At 41.0% G+C, this 20,603-nt stretch overlaps 1 protein-coding gene across 1 annotated transcript in view; it reads right to left on the bottom strand.

Annotated features, from left to right (window-relative positions):
* LOC114505286 (vascular endothelial growth factor receptor kdr-like) overlaps nucleotides 1–20,603 on the bottom strand; it is a 168,143-nt gene that overhangs the window by 55,192 nt on the left and 92,348 nt on the right. Inside the window, exons 11-12 of the mRNA XM_028523177.2 lie at nucleotides 19,564–19,684; nucleotides 11,087–11,195 (exon numbers count right to left, since the gene is read on the bottom strand). Of these exons, the coding sequence (XP_028378978.1) occupies nucleotides 11,087–11,195; nucleotides 19,564–19,684 (230 nt within the window). The remainder of the gene's footprint in view (nucleotides 1–11,086; nucleotides 11,196–19,563; nucleotides 19,685–20,603) is intronic.

The raw sequence follows: 20,603 nt of genomic DNA, 5'->3' as shown, positions 1-20,603 counted from the left end.
CAGTAATGAACATTCACGTCCCTGAACACCAGCATCAAGTTGCTGATGCTGAAGGTACATTCAGGCGTGTGTAAGTGATGGCTGAATGTGGAATAATTGTCCCCTCGCCCCACTTAACTTTTTTATTCCCGTCAGCACATGCCAAATTTGGAGCTATTTTTGTTCTCTGTGGCCACGCTTAGGCTACATTGCCATTTGTCTACTGGACATTCCTACTTGAGGATCCCATTAGCATGTCAACAATTCCAGAACCAAAAATACCTCTTTGATTTTATTCCCCTCAGACTAAGTCTTCCTTTAAATTTTTCTGTGGTGGAAGACATCGTGTTCCTATCAAGCAAGAATTAAAACCTCACTGTTATCTTTTTGAGTCTCATGTCCCTCTCCCCTTCCCCATCCCACCTCCCATCAGTTGTTAAGTCCTAGCAATCGTTCCTTTGCCACAGCGTTCCTTTGCCCCTTCGTCTCAGTCTCTGCTCTGCAGCTATGCCAGTCTGGGTAGTCATTGCGTCATGCCTGAACATTTAAATGCTTTCCTAACTGGGTTGGTCCCCTGCAGTCTCTCCACACTCCAAACCATCTCCACCGGCCACCTCATTCGTCCTCCTGAACCGTAACTTTGATCAAAACCACTGTCAGAAACTCTCAGTGAATCCCCACTGCCTCCAAGTGAAGTGAATATTCCTCCCTCATTTATTCAAAGTAGGCTCCTCTAAGGCCCTGTTCTTCCTCACCAACTACATCATCCAGCTTCTCCACCAATCGTCTGTTTTTACACACCCAGTTGCTTCACAGATCTATCGCATTGGCCTGCGGTCATCTTTCAGTGCCAAGTGGAAGTTCACCTTCTCAGACAGGTCTCCTCTGACCACCCAGTCTAAAGCGGGCTTCCTCACTCTACCTCACCATTCTCCCTTTCATGCATTCACCCCAAGTATAAAATGGTCATTTATTCATTCGTTTACTATTTCTTTCCAATGCTGCAACGTCACCTCTGTAAAGACAAGGACCACACAAGTTTTAGTCAGTGCTAGAGCCCTAACATCTAGTCATGTTACAGACGCCCAATAAATACTGGTGGAATGGACGAATGTGAATTGGTTCATTCCAATCTGTCTAACTTTTGCTTATGGCACCCTCTTCGCTTCAAATGTGGTTCCCAACACCTCTGTTTTTGTGAATACCTATGCCTCAATCAGTGTTCCATTCTTTTTGAAGTCCTTTTCACTGCCCCTGCCCAAGCTGACTCTTTAGATTATAAAACTGCCTCAGGTCAGGAATCCCTTCTCGGCTATGACAAAGCACTTTGCGAACATTCAACAATTACTGACGAATGTTTGAAAACGTTATGATTAATGGTAACTTTTTCTATGATGTAGTCGACATGAATATAATGATGGGATCTCCAGAGACTGCCTTTTGGGAGATGGATTTAATATAGCTATCCTTAAAACTATGATAAAGTCAGCCACCAAAAGGTCAGAGGATCTCAAAAAGGCAAACAGCCGAAGTCATGCTTCCTGACAAAAATTCTCATGTATGTCTGCAATCTTGACAGGTAAAGACAAACCCCTGAATTTCATGCCATGGAGATATCTTTCAGCTTCAGCCTCTGAAATGAATAATGTCTTATTTAACAAAGAACTGAGTCCTGAGATGGATTAAATACTTTATTATTATGGACCGAATTTTGTGCCCTCCCCCCACAAGTTCCTATGTTCAGGCCCTAAAACCCAACGTGATGCTATTTGGAAGTGGGGCCTTTGAGAGGTAATTTGAAGTTTATATCAGGCCGTGAGAGTGAGGCCCTTATGATGGGATTAGGATCCTTATAAGAGGAAGGGAGACCAGAGCTTTCTCTCTTCCCACCATGTGGGGACACAAGAAGGCACCCATCTGCAGTCCAGAAAGAGTGCCCTCACCACGGAATCCAATTGGCCAGCACACCGATCTTGGACTTCCCCTGGCTCAAGAACTACGAGCAATACATTCCAATGGTTTAAGCCATCCAGTCTGTGATATTTTGTCCTGACAGCCTAGGCTAAGACATTGATATTTCAACCTTTCTTAGAGGAGACGCAAGAAGGTGGCTCTGTTATCTGCATGACTGAAATTGACCTGCCCAGGGAACCTAACAGGAAGTTATGGCTGCTTTTGCTGGCTGCATCTGAGCCTCTCGTATCCTTTCCTTTCTTCCTCTTCCCCTATATGGCTATATGGATGTGTGGATTTGCAGCCTGACATTTCAGAGGATGTGCCACTGCCTCCTTTCCCCACCCCAGCCTAATATAGATGTCTCCAATGACTCATGCAAGTAAAACACTTGCTTTCGCATATGATGCGCACCCTAGAAAGCATGGCTTATGGGAACCAGATGAAGGAATTCAAGGCTTTAAAATCCGGATATTTTTGTCTTCAGATCTTTGAAGGTCTGCCACTAGGAAGAGTAAGCAGACAGGCTTTGTTGCAACTTCAGTAGGATTAGGAATGTGGGTGGAAGCAAATTTAGCATAAGGACAAAATTTCTAATAGAGACACCCAAAGAGGAAACAAGCTGCCCCGGGAAGTAGGGAAACAGTTCTCTATCACAAGGAACACTCAAACTGAACCTGAATGACTTCTTGGTAGAGATGCGCTTACAATGAAAGCATCAGGAGAAGGGGCAAGAAGGTTTAACTGGGTGACCTATCAGAAACTTGATGATCCTGGCAATGTGTGATTCTAGGACACCGAGAAGGAACAATTAACAAAAGCTTTTGTACACTCTATTACTTTGGCCCTTAATTCTCTAGGAATACCCTCCCATGCATTCTGCTCCTGGGAAAGCCAAAAACTGCCCAGAAAACTCTCCATCTGAGGCATATACGAAGCACAGAACATCTTTTGAATGTCAAAAACTATCGGACCTTTCTCAGGCAGCTGCTGAATATGGTGGAGGGGCGGGTCCCAATTCTTGAAGGTCAAGGCCATGTTTTGGGTTGCCTGGAGGCGATTGTGACCTAGCAAGTGCTGCCGGGCTGGAAGGCAGTGGTTGTATGCTGTGAGGGTAGCAACATTTCTGTCAACTTCTACAGACACAAGTTGAAGTACCTGGTTCTTCTCTACCAGTGGATGAACACCAACCCCTCCTGCTACCTGTACCATTTCTGAGCCCCTAGCCACCTCCTTTGGTGGACCACGCGAAGCATGCCGCCCCACAAACCAAGCGAGGCCAGGCTGTGTTAGAGTGCAGCTTTTAGAATGTCAGGTGTGTGATGGGATCCTGCTGCTCAATGACAAACAAAAGCAAATGGGCCTTGGCCGGGTAGCTCAGTTGGTTAGAGCATTGTCCCCATATGCCAAGGTTGCAGGTTCAATCCCCTGTCAGGACACATATAAGAATCAACCAATGAAAGCATAACTAAGTGGAACGACAAATCTCTCTCTCTCTCCCTCCCTCCCTCTCTCTCTCTCTCTCTCTCTCTCTCTCTCTCTCTCTCATCAATAGAAAAAAAGAATCAACCAGTGAATATGTAATTGGGTGAAGCAACAAACTGATGTCTCTCTCTCTCTCTCCCTTCCTCACTGTCTCTAAAATCAATACATTTTTTTCCTAAAAATTGCAAATGTTACAAAGAGAAAGCAAATGGTGGTTCATGCTGCTCACAATGTTGTGTGTCTGAAGCCTACACGGAAGTCTGCCTACCCAGGGCGCCTGGCTCCTGGGGTTGGCTGTAAGTACCAGGAGTCACCGCCACTCTAGAGCAGAGGAAGGACAAGGCCAAAATCCATTACCAGGGAAAAAAGCTGCTCATGAGGCTGTGGGAGGAGGGTGAAAAGAACGTGAAGAAGAAAAGTGACAAATACATAGAGATCCTCAAGACTCCTGGACTCCTGGTCTGAGGCCAGTACAGTTGACTGTTAATTCCTCATACTGGGCTTAGCCCGCCCTCTCTCCATCACTGCCCTAGAATGTGGGAGACCCCCTGGGCACCCTGAGCCTTTGAACGCTGGGAACACAGAAGGGGCCTTAGTCGCTGCTGTTAAAGAAAGGTGTTTCAAAAAGTTTAAATGACTCTGAGAGCTGCACAACATAATTTGCCCGTGACATACTCATGAGAGTTTTAGGAAATCAGCAGTTGGAACAGGTGGGTCAATTTTAATATTTACAAGTAAGCTGGAAAACACAAGCTTCAACTTCCCATATGATTAGAAACTATACTCTGCAGCTGTTAGTGTGTGAGGTGAGGCTTGGGGACGGGATGAACCTGGTGTTGTACGAGGGTAGTTACAGAGGCACAGACCGGGAAGGCCAGCCGCAAAGTCACAGGCACTGCCCTTGTGCCTTCCATGTACCTTATAATCAGAAATGAATGAATTAATTTTAAAGGAAAATTTTTATCTGGAGACCACAATGCTGTTGATTTTTGTGACAAATGGGAAAGAAATGAAGTCATACACATCGAGGCTTCTGGAAATTTGTCAGAGACAGCCAAGAGGGGCTTTGGGGATGAAAAATCTCGATTCCAGCTTCCTTGTGTTTGTTTTAGCATTGCTGCACCTCAATATAAACCATGGCAGGGTCCAAAGGTCAGCTGAGCTCAAATTATCAGCTTATAACAGCTAAAGCTCTTCAAATGAGCTATTTATTCCTTAAAAGGACAGGTCTCAACCTAAAATTTTTGGCTATAAAAATTACAAACAAGTCCAATGAATACAAATACAATATTAGACATGTGCTTTTCATTGCAATTATTAAAAAACAACTATGAAATATTCAATGTATGTATATCCGTTAGCTGGGGCAGAAGCAAAGCCATCCACAAAGCAGTATTTTGTTTGAAAACCAGAATCCTCATGGGACATGAGTTATAAATGAGAAAAGTCCCAGCCATGCTATTAGGGCTTAGCTCGAGGGTAAAAGAATTTGGAGACTCCATTTTCAATTCAGACTACACTCTCCCTCTATCGGGTGCCTATGTTTTTAATGCTCAGTTGAGTTTTATCTGGAAAAGATGAGTAGCTCATCTGCCACATTCACCGTTAGCCTCCGGCAGAGAATTCTGGTGGATGGTCCTATCTGTATTCTGAGCCACACATACTAGAAGGGGTTTGATTCTACTTCATTCCACTGCTTCCTCTGGACATATGCTCTGGCAGAGAGGCTTTGAATAGGATCCATTACTTTTTTCATCCCATCTGCTCGGGAAAAGCCCATCCTTTTTGGTAAGAAGCAACTCGATCACAGGCAAGTCCCTCTGTTCTGTCAGGGCTCAAGCTTGTGAACCTGGAGCACTCATTCCTTCTTTCTATCTATCTATCTATCTATCTATCTATCACCTATCTATTTCACTTTATTTTTATTGTTGGCACTATAACAGATGTCCCCATCCCCCTCCTTTGCCCACCTCTACCCGGCCCCAAAACCCTCCCCTCTGGCCATCCTCACGCTATTGTCTGTGTCTATGGCTCATGCATATATATCCTTTGGCTGATTCCTTTGCCTTCTTTCATCCCTTTTAGAAAAGGAAGAAACTCAGTTCAAACAAAGCTGTGATGGCCCCAGGCTCTACCCGCCAATGGGGACAGAGAAAGAGCTGGTAGGACCTATAGGAAATTGTGCTCAAACAGCTACATCGTCACAGGGTTCCAGGGTTCCCTTGCTGAGACAGTGCTCTGGGCTGCTTGGGATCAGGGTGGGTATGCCCCATCCCGGAAACTTCCTTGCACACATGGTAGATTATCTGTAAAATCTCCAAGTCACTGTCATGTGGAACAGCCCTGAGAAAACCTCTCTCTTCATCTGAGGTTCCTCTTTTCAGCTAACACAGCCACCCAGATTGGGCAGCTAAGGCGATCTTAAAACATGGCAAATAAAAAAGGTTTTGCCTGACTTATTCTATTACTTGCAAATAATAACAATCATCGTTACCATAATATAAGGCCTTAATATCCTGGTATTTTATCTTTGACTAATTTAGTTTAAACCTTTGGTGTCCTCAGGTTTCTGTTTCTGCTGCCGCCTCTGGTGTGGGCTAGGCAAAAGAAAGAAGTGAAATGATCTGAAATAACAACCCCCTTTTCAAATGTCCTGTAAACATGTGTCAAACGGTGCTAATTAATTGACACAAATATTTATATAAACAGAAAATTGATAAAATGTCAAAGTCACAGAGGGCAGACTTTTCATTCAGAGCCTGGAACACCAAGTACCATGATTATTTCCTTGCTTATCTCCCACCCCTCCCAGCCTTGCTCTCTCCCTCTCTTTCACACATTGTATCTTAAGACTTTCCCCCAAATAATTAAGTTATAGGATTGCAGCTGCATTAATTTATCTCCAATGTATTTTTTTTCCTCATGCTATCGATGAAACAACTGAGTCCCAGGGAAGGGAAGTAATTTACCAAGATCACACAACTGGGTTTAGCAATAGAGCCAAGACTATCTATCACTGGTTTTCTAATTTCTCATCCATAATTCTCCTTTGGCCTGGAGTTGTCTTATGACCTAACGTCACCATACTCCCCCGTCCCTTGCCAGAATAAACTAGATGGTGCATGCATTGATAATGGAGATGGCTGATGCAGAAACAAAGTCCTTTAGCCTTTTTCCTCTTTGTGCAGCTTAGGGAAAATCAAGCTTATTGGGGCACATGACAATCTCTGAGTCTAGCAAAGGTTGCTTGATAAATGAATCAACAGCCTGTTTCCACGTAGAAGAGAATGAAGGTGGGGGGGGAGCTGAAATTGTAGCCATGAAATTATCGCTAAATTTAGTATATTTGATGCATAATTCATTGGTGATGGCGTTCGAGGAGGAGGGTGAGCTGTTGGAATGATCCCATCTCCCTTGGGGACCACTTCCAATGCTTGACATTTGCCAGTCGAGGCTGGCGAGTGTCTGCACATTTGTTTAATCCTCTCTGTGCCTCTCTATTTTTCTGAGGATAAAGGGTAAGACACAAAACAGTCTGTTTTCTGGGCATCCAGGACAGATGCAGGAATTATGTGTATCTGGGAACACTTTGCTGCCGGGGATACGAAGCAGTCGCCCTGTTTTCTTCACAATGCAAAAGCCTAGTGCTTTTCAGCCTTTCCGAAACTGGGCACCCATGCTGCTCTGTTGGGACACCCGTCCTCGAGCCTTCCTCAGCTCACTCCAGCTGTTTCCCATGAAGTTATAACACAGCTCAGGAAAGGAGAGAAGTTGCCCATTGGGAAAATACAGTGGAAAAGCAAAGACTGACCTTCCTGCCTCCATTCTCAATGACGCATTCTTATGTATGTGTGGTAGGCGGACATTTGTCCACTCATGGACCTCAGGCCTAGTAGTATAAGACATAATCCTGTCTTCTGTCTTCCAGCACTTTCTATGAAAGCTAGAGGCACAAAGTCTACCTTGTTGTTGTTGTTATTATTATTATTAGTCGTAGTAGTAGTATCAGTAGTAGTATTTTGCATGGGACTTAAGGGAGACATGGAGAGAGAAGCCAGGCTGGTTTGGACTTAAACTGCCCTTCACTTGGCTCACCCACTATCTGGGCCAAATGCTGTCCCTGGTTCCTAGGCCCACTGCCTTCTAAAATCACCCTGAAGTGTCTCCCTGTTGGCTCAGCCTTGCACCATCTGAAAATGCTTAGGCTTACTTAAGAGCTTGGAAACGATCACTATGAACCTTCTTTTCAGATCCAGAAGAGTGGTCTCAGAACAAATCCCAGAGCAGGTCTTCTTTTGTTCCTTTACATAAATCATCCTTACAAGTCCATTTTGACTTCATTCCTTTCACACTGTCTCTGGGGTGGAACATTCTCCGCGTTTCTACACAGGGGGCTCTCTGAACGTCTAAATGATTATGCTCAATGTTTCATTCTGAGCTACATGTATCCTCTGTAATAATTCCCATAAGGTAGGTGCGCCTGAGTTCCTACAGCAGGAACTATGGAGAGATGACTTTCTTTCTGTGTGTGTGTCTCTGTGTGTGTGTGTGTGATTTCTGTGCGAACATTACACTGTCGCTTGCTGCACCAAACAATTTCAAAAAGTTCACCTTGATGAGGTCTATTGTGGGTGAAGGATGGGTAGAGTGTTATTTTTAGGATCCAAGTAGTCAACACAAAACAAATACACAGAGACCATTAACTTGAAAAAGCTAGAAAGCTGGAGAGAGGGCCTTTGTCCTGGGCTTCAAGGAGTCCAAGGCCCTAAACAGGCCCTCTGGGGATACAAGTATAAAGTGGTGTTACTTGCTCCACAGATACTCTGTCTCTCAGTAAGCCACAAAGGAGTCTCTGTGGCAAATCACGGGCTGAAGATGAGCTACACTGTCCAGCTTTGTGATGCCCTCCTAGGACAGGATATTCCTTGAGTTTTGTCAAACTTTCAATACAATAATTTCAAATATTTCAGCTTTGATCCAGCTGAGTTACACACAGTGAAGAAATTACCCCTTTTCGATCTTTGGGCCTGAGTTTTTAGGAGGGGCACAGAACCTCAGGCCGGAGTTGTGGCAGCAGTAGTTTTAAGGGAGCAAATCAAGAAAAAAGTGATTTACTTGTGCAGAAAGTAGGTCAGTGGGTATTGTGCCCTGATCCAGTGACCCATCAAGGCAGTTTTCTTCACAGTACCAGTCTTGGAGGAGGTTTGGTTTTGTGTGTGTTAGTTTTGTTTATTTTTAACAAGATTTTCTTTCTTTTTTTTTTTTTTTTAGAGAGAGGGGAAAAGGAAGAAGAGAAGGAGAGAAACATCAATGTGTGGTTGCCTCTTACACTTCTCCTAATGGGGACCTGGCCCACAACCCTGGCATGTGCCCTGACTGGGAATGGAGAGGCAACCCTTTGGATCACAGGCCAGCATTCAATCCACTGAGCCACACCAGCCAGGGCTGTTTGTTTTAGTAGAAGCCATGTCAAATGTCTATTTATGGTGTGGGTTGCCTCCATGTTTCAGTGACATCAAAGATTATGACGTTTCCAGAATGTCTTCTAAGTCGTTTTGGGAAAGCCATTAGCCACTATGCACAGCACCAGCTGTTTATGCTAATAAATTATCCATTGTGATCAGCTGTGCAACTTCCTGCTGGAAGTTTTACAACCTGTCAGCTGAACAAAACTGCTCATTTGTGATAATGCTTCACACCTGATTTGTCAAGGTTAGCTATCCATGCCACACCATACTATTTTCTCTAGAGTCTCACTCAGACTTATTTGCCAAGAAAGACAGTGTAGGAGTGGAATTGCCTTTAAAAAGTGGAAATCTTCAATAAAGTCCCAACCACGTAGGTTAGTTCTTCTGCTCACAAATCCTCATTCCCAAAGTTTCACTTGTTTTTCTTTTCTTACTTGAATGGTGGTAAACTACACTCTCATCATCATTATACTGCACTAACTAGTGAACGTAAGTATGCAACCCTCTAGAGTACATTGCGGAAATCACTCTCCTATTCAACAACCCGTACCTTCACCTTGGTTTGATGAAGCAGTCTGACTATCCAGGTACCTGACCTGCTCCCATTATTTCTTCTTGGTCACTTTTTAAAAAAAGGTTTTATTTATTTTTTTAGAGAGAGGGGAAGGCAGAGAGAAAGAGGGAGAGAAACATCAATGTGTGGTTGCCTCTCACATGGCCCCCATTGGGGACCTAGCCCACATCCCAGGCATGTGCCCTGACTAGGAATTGAACCAGCGACCCTTTGGTTCATAGCACATGCTTAATCCACTGAGCTACACCAGCCAGGGCTCCATTATTTCTTCTTTACCTCACTCTTGCATGTGTCCCTTTAGTGTCCTTAGGAGCAAAATAGCATAGGAAGATGGTACAGAGAGATAAATAGGCGCTGATTGCCCTGCTGTGACTCTTCCAAATACTTCACTACACCAGCTCCATTCATTCTCTTATTATTGCTCACGGCTAGAGAAGGTAGCACTTATTGAAGACTTACTTTGTGTCAGCTACTTCATAGATAGTGTCTTACTTAATCCTCATACACTAACCCTCTGGACCAGGTACCCGTATTCCTATAGTACAGATGAGGAAAGAGAAGGTCCAAGGCTGAAGCAACTTGTCCAACATTCTACAATCAATGGGAAAGTAGCAAAAACGTAGAAAGTAGCAGAGGCAAGGTTTGAACCCAGGAAGGTCCATTTGATCCTAAAGCCTATGTTCACCCCCTACCAAGGAGCAGGTAATTGCTTTAAGAAATGATTTAACTATAAGTCAAACCCCTGCAATATTTATAATACATTATAATGCTTGCAGTTTTAAATAATGATGCAAAGATCATTGTTTATGTCTTAAGGGAATAATATGATTAAAAGCGGATGAATGTTGAGAATAGAATGCTAAGCAAAAGAAGTCAGAAAGAAGTTAAGAACCGTATGCTTTTACTCATATGTGGGATATAAAACTTAAAGCAACACATGAACACACAAGGAAAACAAACAAACAAGAACGCATAGACACAGACAACAGTAGGGTGGTTGCCAGAGGAGTGGAGGGTGGGGGTAGTAAAGGGTAAAGGGGCCAAATACATGGTGAGGGAAGATGATTTGACTTTGGTGGTGAGCACACAATGCAATACACAGATCGTGTAGCATAGAAATGCACACTTGAAACCTATATGATCTCATTAACAAATGGCATCCTAATACATTTAATTTTAAAATAAATACAATAAAATTATAATACATTACTTGAGTTCTACACAATTTTGGAAATCAACTCCTGAGAATTTATTCTCATCATCTGTCACCTACATTAAGGATTACAACTTCATTTTAACGAGACCCTGAAAGAAACAAATTAGATCATGGTGTGACGGAGCTGAGAATACTGTAATTAAACTTAAAATAAAGGAAAGTTGTAACAATCAGATTCTTGCTAAGGTGTTAATGTTTAATACCAACTTAATGTGTTGCTCCTCCCAGGATATTTTCATCTCAGCCAGATTCTGCCTTAACCTCAAATAATGAGCCTTCAGTGATAAATTCTCAGTCAACTTTGTAGGCCCGGGGTTGAGCTGTCTGAGAAATGATACATTTTCCAGGCATCTCAGATCACATCATAGAAGATCTGCCCCACCTGCTGTATCCCCCCTCCCAAGAATTTACCTGAGACATAGAACTGCATTCTTCTCTCATCAATGCCAGCCTTGTTTATAGCCCTGCAGTAGTATATACCCGAAATGTTGCTGGTCAGTATCTTCAGGATGCCCAGAGTCTAAAAAGAGAGATGTGATGCATTAGTGACTGTTAACAAGGTTTAGTAGTTATTAATGCTACTCACCAGATACTTCTGATTCTTGCCCCTTCCAGGCACATAGTAGGTTTTCCTTCCTGGATCCCTTGTCAGGGCCCGCTGACTTATTTATGGCTAAGGATTTGAGAATGCAAATGATGTTGGTCCTTTCTAAGCTGGACCACTTAGTTGCTATGGTGAAAACCTCCATAGTTCTTTCAGAAATAACGATGAGCAATGTTTGAGATGATGGCTAATCTTGCCAGCCAGCATCCCTAAATGACTACAGTAAAAAAGCCCTCCTGCTGATGTGCAATTGGATATATAGCATCGGCAAGATATAAACCTTTGGCCCTGGCTGGCGTAGCTCAGCGGACTGAGCACGGGCTGTGAACCAAAGCATCGCAGGTTCGATTCCCAGCCAGGGCACATGCCTGGGTTGCAGGCCATGGCCCCCAGCAACCGCACATTGATGTCTCTCTCTCTCTCTCTATCTTTCTCTCTCCCTTCCCCCTCTAAACATAAATAAATAAATCTTAAAAAGAAGGTATAAACCCTTGTAATTTTGAACCGATCAGGTTTTGGAGTTGTTTGGTTTCATAGCACAGCCTGGGCCATCTTGACTAATACATCAGCCTACCTGGGAAGTGGAGCTTCATTCATTCATTCACTCACTCAACAAACATGTTTTTAAGGTCTTATTTAAATATTGACCTCTTGGAAAGGGACTGAAAATAAGAAATTATTTAACTTCATAAAGAAACAGATACAGTCCTGGCTGGTGTAGCTCAGTGGATGGAGTGTGGGCTGGGAACCAAAGTGTCCCAGGTTCCATTCCCAGCCAGGGTACATGCCTGGGTTGCAGGCCATAACCCCCAGCAACCGCACATTGATGTTTCTCTCTCTCTCTATCTCTCTCCCTTCCCTCTCTAAAAATAAATAAATAAAATCTTAAAAAACCTAGTAAATTGAAAAATAAAATTAAAAAATATATAACATCTATCAACAGTAATTAAAAGAAACAGATACAAACAGAATAATTCACAAGCCTGTCATGTAAGAGTTGATTTCCCAAGTCAGCATAAGTTTCAAAATAATAACAATACTTTTTACTCTGTTTCAGATACAATAATAAATACTTTATATATGCTATCTCATTTAATCTTCCCAACAACTCTATAATTTAGAAACTATTAATAACACCTCTTTTTACTGATGAGGAAACGGAGGTTTAGAGAAGGAAAATAACCTACTGAAAGTCAAAAGCTCAGGAATAATGCAGGTGACATTCAAATATAGGACTACAGTTTGACGTGAGAATACCTGTTTCTTACTACTGTGTTTTACTGCCTTGAAAATTAAAATCACTCTGGCTAGTGCAATAATAATAAAAAATCAATGTAAAGAAAGTAAAAAATCTAAGTCTCATTTTTAAAAGATTTTATTTATTTATTTTTAGAGAGAAGGGAAGAGAGGTAGAAAGAGAGAGAGAAACATCAATGTGTGGTTGCCTCTCGCACAGTCCCTACTGGGGGCCCACAACCCAGGCATGTGCCCTGACTGGGAATTGAACCAGCAACCCACTGGTTCACAGGCCAGTTCTCAATCCACTGAACCACACCAGCCAGGGTATCCAAGTCTCATTTGTTCAACCATTAGAACTAACCTCTGTTCCAGTAGTCTTTGGTTTATAATGCCTCAGAACTTTGACTTATTTGTTCTCTTCTTTTCCTATTCATTGACTATTGTGGAGATAACCCATAAAAATTAAAGGTAGATGGACAAGAGGAAGGAAGCCTAGATAAAGGCTAAACTGGATAAGTGGACTCTGTAGAACCAAAGTACGTTATTATCTAAGAGTGGAGCATGGGTAAAAACTCAGGACTCTGTTGGCAAGAATAAGATTTTTCCTACTAGTCTTCTCTCATCAACCATATTTCTTTTATAACCAGTTTACCAAGAGGCTTATGGGAAAAATAGATGCTAATTGATATTGAGCAGGCCAAATTATTGTTTTCCTTGAAAGTGTCTTGTCTCAAGCTACGGAGTTACAGATTACACCACACTAAATAGCTGAGACTCATCAGTTTGGGTTTAGGTCAAGCTCATTACCAGAGTCTAATAATAGTTTCCCTTGAGGAGAGTGGCATCTATCTGTAGGGTCAGTTATGCAGATTCTGAAGAAGGAGGTTCCATGACTACTCTTTCAGCAGAGAAAGCACTTTTTCCCATTGTTGTCACTGACTGGGTAGGAACACCTCAATTTCCTTGCAGTGCTGGTTTATAGTGTGAGTTTCCACAATTATTTATCCCATTATGATGATGTAGTTTTTTGTTGTGGGGGAGGAGGCAGGAGAGAAGGGAAGGGAGGGGAAGGGAAGGGAAGGGAAGGGAAGGGAAACTTAGAACAAATTCTATCTTTAAAATATACAACTGTATTTACCAATGTGAGACATAATAAATATGTTATGACACACTGGACAGGAAGTAAGCAGACCTGGGTTCTAGTCTCAGTTATACCATCACTTGGTTAGAAAATTGTTACCTCTCTGGATTTCAGTTTTCCCATCTGCAGTGTTTGAAAAATAGACAAAGATGAGCTCTCAAGTTCTATACGGCTCTTACCTCCTGTACCATTCCCCCTAGCCTAACCAACCCACCTACCAAGGTCTCACACAATTAATATATAACCAGACTGAGCTGAAATAAAAATCATTTTGAGGGAGGGAATAAATAAAGCCTCCAAGGAAGAATTTGATTTGGTTGACCATATTTTGATATGTAGAATGTGCACTTTTTGCCCAAATTTTGAGGGAAAATAAGGATGGGTACTATACATGGGTATAATGATTATGTACCATGGGTATGATGATGGTTATAATGTGTATAATGCACATAAAAACACAGGTGCGCATTACATACAGCAAGATATGGTAATTTTAAGTAAGATAAATCACTCAAAATCTACCTATACCTGCTTCTCTTTGTGTCCAAGATTTGTCTCCAAGCTCACAAATTTGGACTTCATTCAAAAGTGTCCTTTGAGCACTGTATTAAGTTATGCCTTATGGTAAGATGGATTTTGACCCACATGGCTTTTGTGGGCTGGGTTAAGTTCCATACATATGTTACATTACATGGCAAAAGAGACCTTGCAGATGGAATTAAGGTTGCTAATCAGCTGACCTGAACATACAGAGATTATCTTGGATTTACAGGTTGGCCCAGTGTAACCACATGGGCTCTTAAAAGTAGAAGTGGGACATAGCACAGTTAAAGCAATTCAGCACAAGAGGGAAGGAGAACAAGATTCAAGACTGAGAAGGATTAAACATGATGTTGCTGCATTAAATCAGAGAAAGGAAGTTATGGCCAGGGAATGTGAGTAGCCTTAAAAGGTGAGAATAAGCTCCAGATGCCAGCCAGCAACAAAAGGTACAACAGTCCTACAACCTGAATGAGCTTGAAAGCAGATTTTTTTCTTAGAGACTATACAAAAAATGCAGCCTTGTCAATACCTCGATTCCATCTTTGTGAAACTCTAAGCAGTGGATCCAACAGGGCCACATTTTGCCTAAACTTATGAACTACAGAGCTATACGATAATACATTTGTGTTATATGAAGCTACTAAATTTGTTGTTACCTGTTATAGCCACAATAGCAAACCAATACCACAGAAATACACAGAATTTTAAGATAATATTACAAACAGTTATATGGCAACAAACTGAAACAACTATAATAGATACATTCCTAGAAACATAAAATCTTACAAAACGAATTCAGAAGCAATAGATTACAATGAATGAAATTGAAGCAGTTATTAAAGAAACTCCAACAATAACACAAAAGGTCCTAGAGTAGATAGCTTCACAGGGTAATTTTATCAAACATTCGAAGAAGAACCAACACCTATCTTCCTCAAACTATTCCAAAAAATTCAAGAGGAGGGAGGACTTCTGATCTCTTTTTACAAAGCCAGCATTATCCCAGCATTAGCCTAATTCCAAAACCAGCTAAAGATACTACAAACAAAGAAAATTACAGGACAATATGCCTGATGAACATAGATATTAAGACCCTCAGCAAAATATTAGCCAATCGGATCCAGCAATACATTAAAAATATCATACAGATGACTCAGCTGGGTTGTTCAGGGTGATGCAAAGTTGGTACAATATTTGCAAATCAATATGTGTGATACATCACTTAAACAAAATGAAGGACAAAAATCACATGATCATATCCATAGACACAGAAAAAGTATTCGATAAAATCCAGCACCCATTCATGAGAAAAACTCTCAGCCAAGGCTTTATAGATGGATCATAACTCAACACAATAAAGAACTAAAAGTGTTTCCTTTACCATCAGGAACAAGACAGGGTTGTCCAATTTCACCACAATTTTTCGACATAGTACTGGAAGTCCTAGCCACAGCGATCACACAAGATGAAATAAAAGATATCCATACTGAAAAGACGGCACTAGAACTGTCATCATTCACTGATGACATGATATTATTTATTAAAAAGTCCTAAAGACTCCATCAAAAAACTACTAGCTTTAATAAATGAATTTGGCAAAATAGCAGGATACAAAATTAATATCCAGAAATGGTGGTACTTCCATACACCAATGATAAACACTCATAAAGAGAAACTAAGGCCCTGGATGGTATGGCGCAGTGATTTGAGCTCCTGCCTGCGAACCAAAGGGTCGCTAGTTTGATTCCCAATCAGGGCACATCCCTGGGTTTTGGGCCAGGTCCCCAGTAGGCATCCACACACTGATGTTTCTCTCCCTCTCTTTCTCCCTCCCTTTCCCTCTCTCTAAAAATAAATAAATAAAATCTTTTTTTAAAAAAAGAGCAGGGATATAGATCAATGAAATAGAACAGAGAGTACCCATGCATTTATGGTCAATTAATATTGGGCAAAGGAGGCCAGAACATCCAATGAAGTAAAAACTGTCTCTTTAATAAAAGGTGTTGGGAAAATTGGACAGGTACATGCCAAAAAACTAATCTGGACCACTAACTTACACCATGCGCAAGAATAAATTCAAAATGGACAAAAAACTTAAATGTAATTCAGGAAACCATAAAAGTCCTGGAAGAAAACACAGGCAGTAAAATCTCAGACACCTTGTGTAGCAATATTTTTGTCAATATATCTCCAGAGGAAAAATAAACAAAGAGGACTATATCAAACTAAAAAGCTTCTGTACAGCCAAAGGAGACCATCAACAAAATGAATAGGGAACTCACTGTGTGGGAGAACATATTTGCCAATGATACATCTGATAAGGAGTTAATTTCCAAAATATATAAAGAACTTAAAACAACTCAACACCAGAAACACAAACAACCCAACTTAAAACATGGGCAAAGGACCTCAATAGACACTCTTCAAGGACATAAAGATGGCAAATCAACATATCAAAAAATGCTTAATAGCAGTAATTATCAGAGAAATGCAAACTAAAACTACAATGGGGTATCACCTCATACCTGCCAGAGTGGCTACCATCAATAAATCAACAAACAACAAGTGCTGGGGAGGATGTGGAGAAAAGGGAATCCTCGTGCACTGTTGGTGGGAATGCAGACTGGGGGTAGCCACTGTGGAAAACAGTATGGAGTTATCTCAAAAACTTAAAAATGGATCTGCTTTTTGACCCAGCAATCCCACTGCTGGGAACCTATGCTAAGAATCCTGAAACACCAACTAAAAGGAATATATGCACCCCTATGTTCATAGCAGCACTATTTACAATAGCCAAGATTTAGAAGCAGCCCAAGTGCCCATCAGTAGATGAGTGGAAAAGAAAGCTGTGGTACATATATACAATGGAACATTACTTGGCCATCAAAAGGAAACCTTACCCTTTGTGACAGCATGGATAGATGGACATAGGAACAACATAAGCTGCCAAACAAAATAAAACCAGTGGTATGGGATGCACGGAGCAGACTGAGAGATCTCAGAGGGGAGTGGGGTGAGGGGACCTGAAGAGATTAGCCAAAGAATGTAGATGCGCCCATGGACACAGACAACAATATGAGGCCGGGGTGGGGGCAGGGGCAAAGGGATGTAAATGGGGGACATCTGTAACAGTGTCAACAATAAAAAAAATAATGATCACAAGGTGACACTTTTTAAATCCCATTTACAATAGCATCATATTACTAAATTACTTAGTAATAATTTTTATTTTTAGCTTTATTTTTATTGTTGACACTATTACAGATGGCCCTATTTTCTCCTCCTTTCCCTACCTAGTAATAAATGTAAACAGAACAGAAAGACCTATACTCTGAAAACTATAACACACTAAAGAAAGAAATAGAAGAACATACAAAATCGCAACAACGATTAAAATATAATTTTAAAAAAGGAAAAAAAGAACATACAAATAAAGAGAAGGATATACCATGCTCATAGATCAGGAGAATTAATATCATTAAAATGTCCTTATAGCCTAAAGCAATATACAGATTCAATACAATCTTTATTAAAATAAACATGCTATTCTTCTCAGAACTAGAACAACTAATCATAAAATTTATAGAAAATTACAAAAGCTCTTGAATAGCCAATGCAACCTTGAGAAAAAAGCAAAGTGGGAGGTATCGCACTCCCCGATTTCAAGCTGCATTACAAGCTATGGTAATCAAAGCAGCATCAATCATAGAGATCAATGAAACAGAACAGAGAGAGCACAGAAATAAATCCTCACTTACGCAGGCATTCAATCTAGAACAAAGGAAGCAAGGTTATACAATGGGGCAAAGACAGGTTCTTCAATAAGCAGTTCAGGGAAAACAGGAGAGATACATGCAAAAACCGAAATTGGATCATTTTCTTATGTCATGTATAAAAATAAACTCAAAGTGGATTTAAGACCTGAAACTATAAAACATTGAGAAGAAAACATAGGCAGTAAACTCTTTGACATCAGTCTTAGCAATATTTCTTAGAATATGTCTCCTTTGTGAAGGCTAACAAAATTTTAAAAATTTAAAAAATGGGATAACATCAAACTCAAGTGTTCTTGCACAGCAAAGAAAACCATCCACAAAATGAAAAGACAACCTACTGAATGGAAAAATATACTTGCAAATGATACATCCAAAAAGGAATTTATATCCAAAATATAGGAACCCATAAAATGTAACGCCAAAATACCCAAACAAATTTTGAAATGGGAAGATTACCTGAAGGGAAATTTTTCCAAATAGAACATACAGATGGCTGATGGTCATTTGAAAACATGCTCAACAGCACTAATCATTGGGGAAATGCAAAGTAAAACCACAATGAGATACCACCTCACACCTGCCAGAATGGCCATCATAACAAATCTACCAACAAGTGCTGGCAAGGATGTGGAGAAAAGGGAACCCTTTTGCACTGTTGGTGGGAACGCAGACTGGGGCAGCCACTGTGGAAAGCAGTATGGTGAGTCTTCAAAAAATTAAAAATAGAGCTGCCTTATGACCCAGCCATTCACGTCTGTATATTTATTTGAAGAAAACAAAAGTGCTTATTCAAAAAGACATACACAGCCCTACCTTCAGTGCAGCATGACTCACAATAGCCAAGATAAGAGAGCAACCTTGGTGTCCACCAATAAATAAATGGATAAAGAAGATGCGGTATGTATGTATATAAAATTGAATGTTACTAGCAATAAAAAATAATGAAATCTTGCCATTTGCAACAACCTGGTGGACCTAGAAGGTATTATGTTCAGTCAGATAAGTCAGATGGAGAAAGACAAGTACTGTCTAATTTCGCTTGTATGCTGAATTTGAAGAGCAAAATAAACAAAAGCAAAACAATACAAAACAAAACAAGGACAGACTCCTAGATACAGAGAACAAACTGAGGGTTGCCAGGTGGGAGGGGTGTTGGAGGACTTAGTGAAAAAGGTGAAGGAATTAAGAAGCACAAATTTGGGGTTACAAAATAGTCACAAGCATGTAAAGAACAACATAGGGAATATAGTCAATAATATTGTAACAACTATGTATGATGCCCAATGGACACTAGACTCATCAGCGGTATTACTTCATAAATTACGTACATGTCTAACCATTGTGCTGTACACCTAAAACTAACATAAAATACAAGAATGCCAACTGTAATTGAAAAAATAAAAAATTAAATTAAGAAAAAGCGACATCATTATTAAAGCTTTTTTTTTTTTCCCAATCAATAGTCTTCAACCAGACCCTAGATCTCGGGCATTCCTGGAATGTTAACGCCAAGTGGCTGAATAGAAGCCCCACTCACACACAGCTTGTAAGGTCACTTTTACCACAGCAACTCCCAGAGGTTTACCTTTGTCTTTTCTCCATTTGTCACTGTCATCTCCTCAATGGACAGGATCCTGTTGCCTACAGGCAGATCGCTTTGCAGAGTCTCATTGGAAAGATGGATCCGCTTGCCTCGTTCCATACACCTGAGAAAGAGTGAGACTGCATTTACAATCTTGTCACTAGACAGGGTATGAAGCATAACAAATACTGGAGATAGCGTATCTTCTGGTCTAAGAAAATAGGTCACCCTGAGAATTCTGGGTAAGAAGTCACCTAATTTAGAAGACAAAATGGTCAGGGAAGGCCTCCTGGAGGAGGTGACATTTGCACAGTGTCCTAAAAGAAATCAAATGTAAGCCGTAAAGATTTGGGGGGAAGACAATAACAGGTGGAGGGAAGAGCAAGTGCAAAGGTCCTGAGCTAGGAGCATGCCTGATATAATAAAGGGGCAAGTAGGCCCGTGTGCCCAGAGGTCCATGAGCATGAGACTAAGTATTATTCTTATTAAGTCATACCCATTTTTCTAGGCTGATACAGAATATGAAGCCCTGTAAGGTTCTCCTTTATTGGTATCTTTTCCTGAATACACTCTTTTACTCTGAACCTTAAGCAAAGAGGAGAGGCCCATGAGAGTAGTTCTGGGGCGCCAAGACATCCAGGAAAGCAGATCACTAGAGGGAATCATGAGGTACCACACTCATGCTCAGCCAAACTGCAATTCAACCCAAGCAATGCTAGCTTGTACGGCTTCTGGCAGCTCACTTCTTTTCTGAGACTCAGTTTCCCCAGCTGTTAAGTGGAACTAATATTAGTTATATCGTGGACTTATTTGGACATTCTAATAAGCACTTGAAGTGTGACTACTCCAAATCGAGATGTTCCATAAGGATAGAATACATAGAAGGTTTCAAAGACAATATGCAAAAGACTAAAAATAGCTCATTGGTATTTGATATGGACTGGATACGTTGGGTGAAATATTAAATCAATTTTACTTTTTTAAATTTGCATAACGTGGCTACTAGAAAATTCAAAGTTACATATGTGGCTTAGACTGCTGGC

This window comes from Phyllostomus discolor, chromosome X (assembly GCF_004126475.2).
Source record: "Phyllostomus discolor isolate MPI-MPIP mPhyDis1 chromosome X, mPhyDis1.pri.v3, whole genome shotgun sequence".
NCBI lineage: Eukaryota > Metazoa > Chordata > Mammalia > Chiroptera > Phyllostomidae > Phyllostomus > Phyllostomus discolor.
This window is presented reverse-complemented; position numbering and strand designations above follow the sequence as displayed.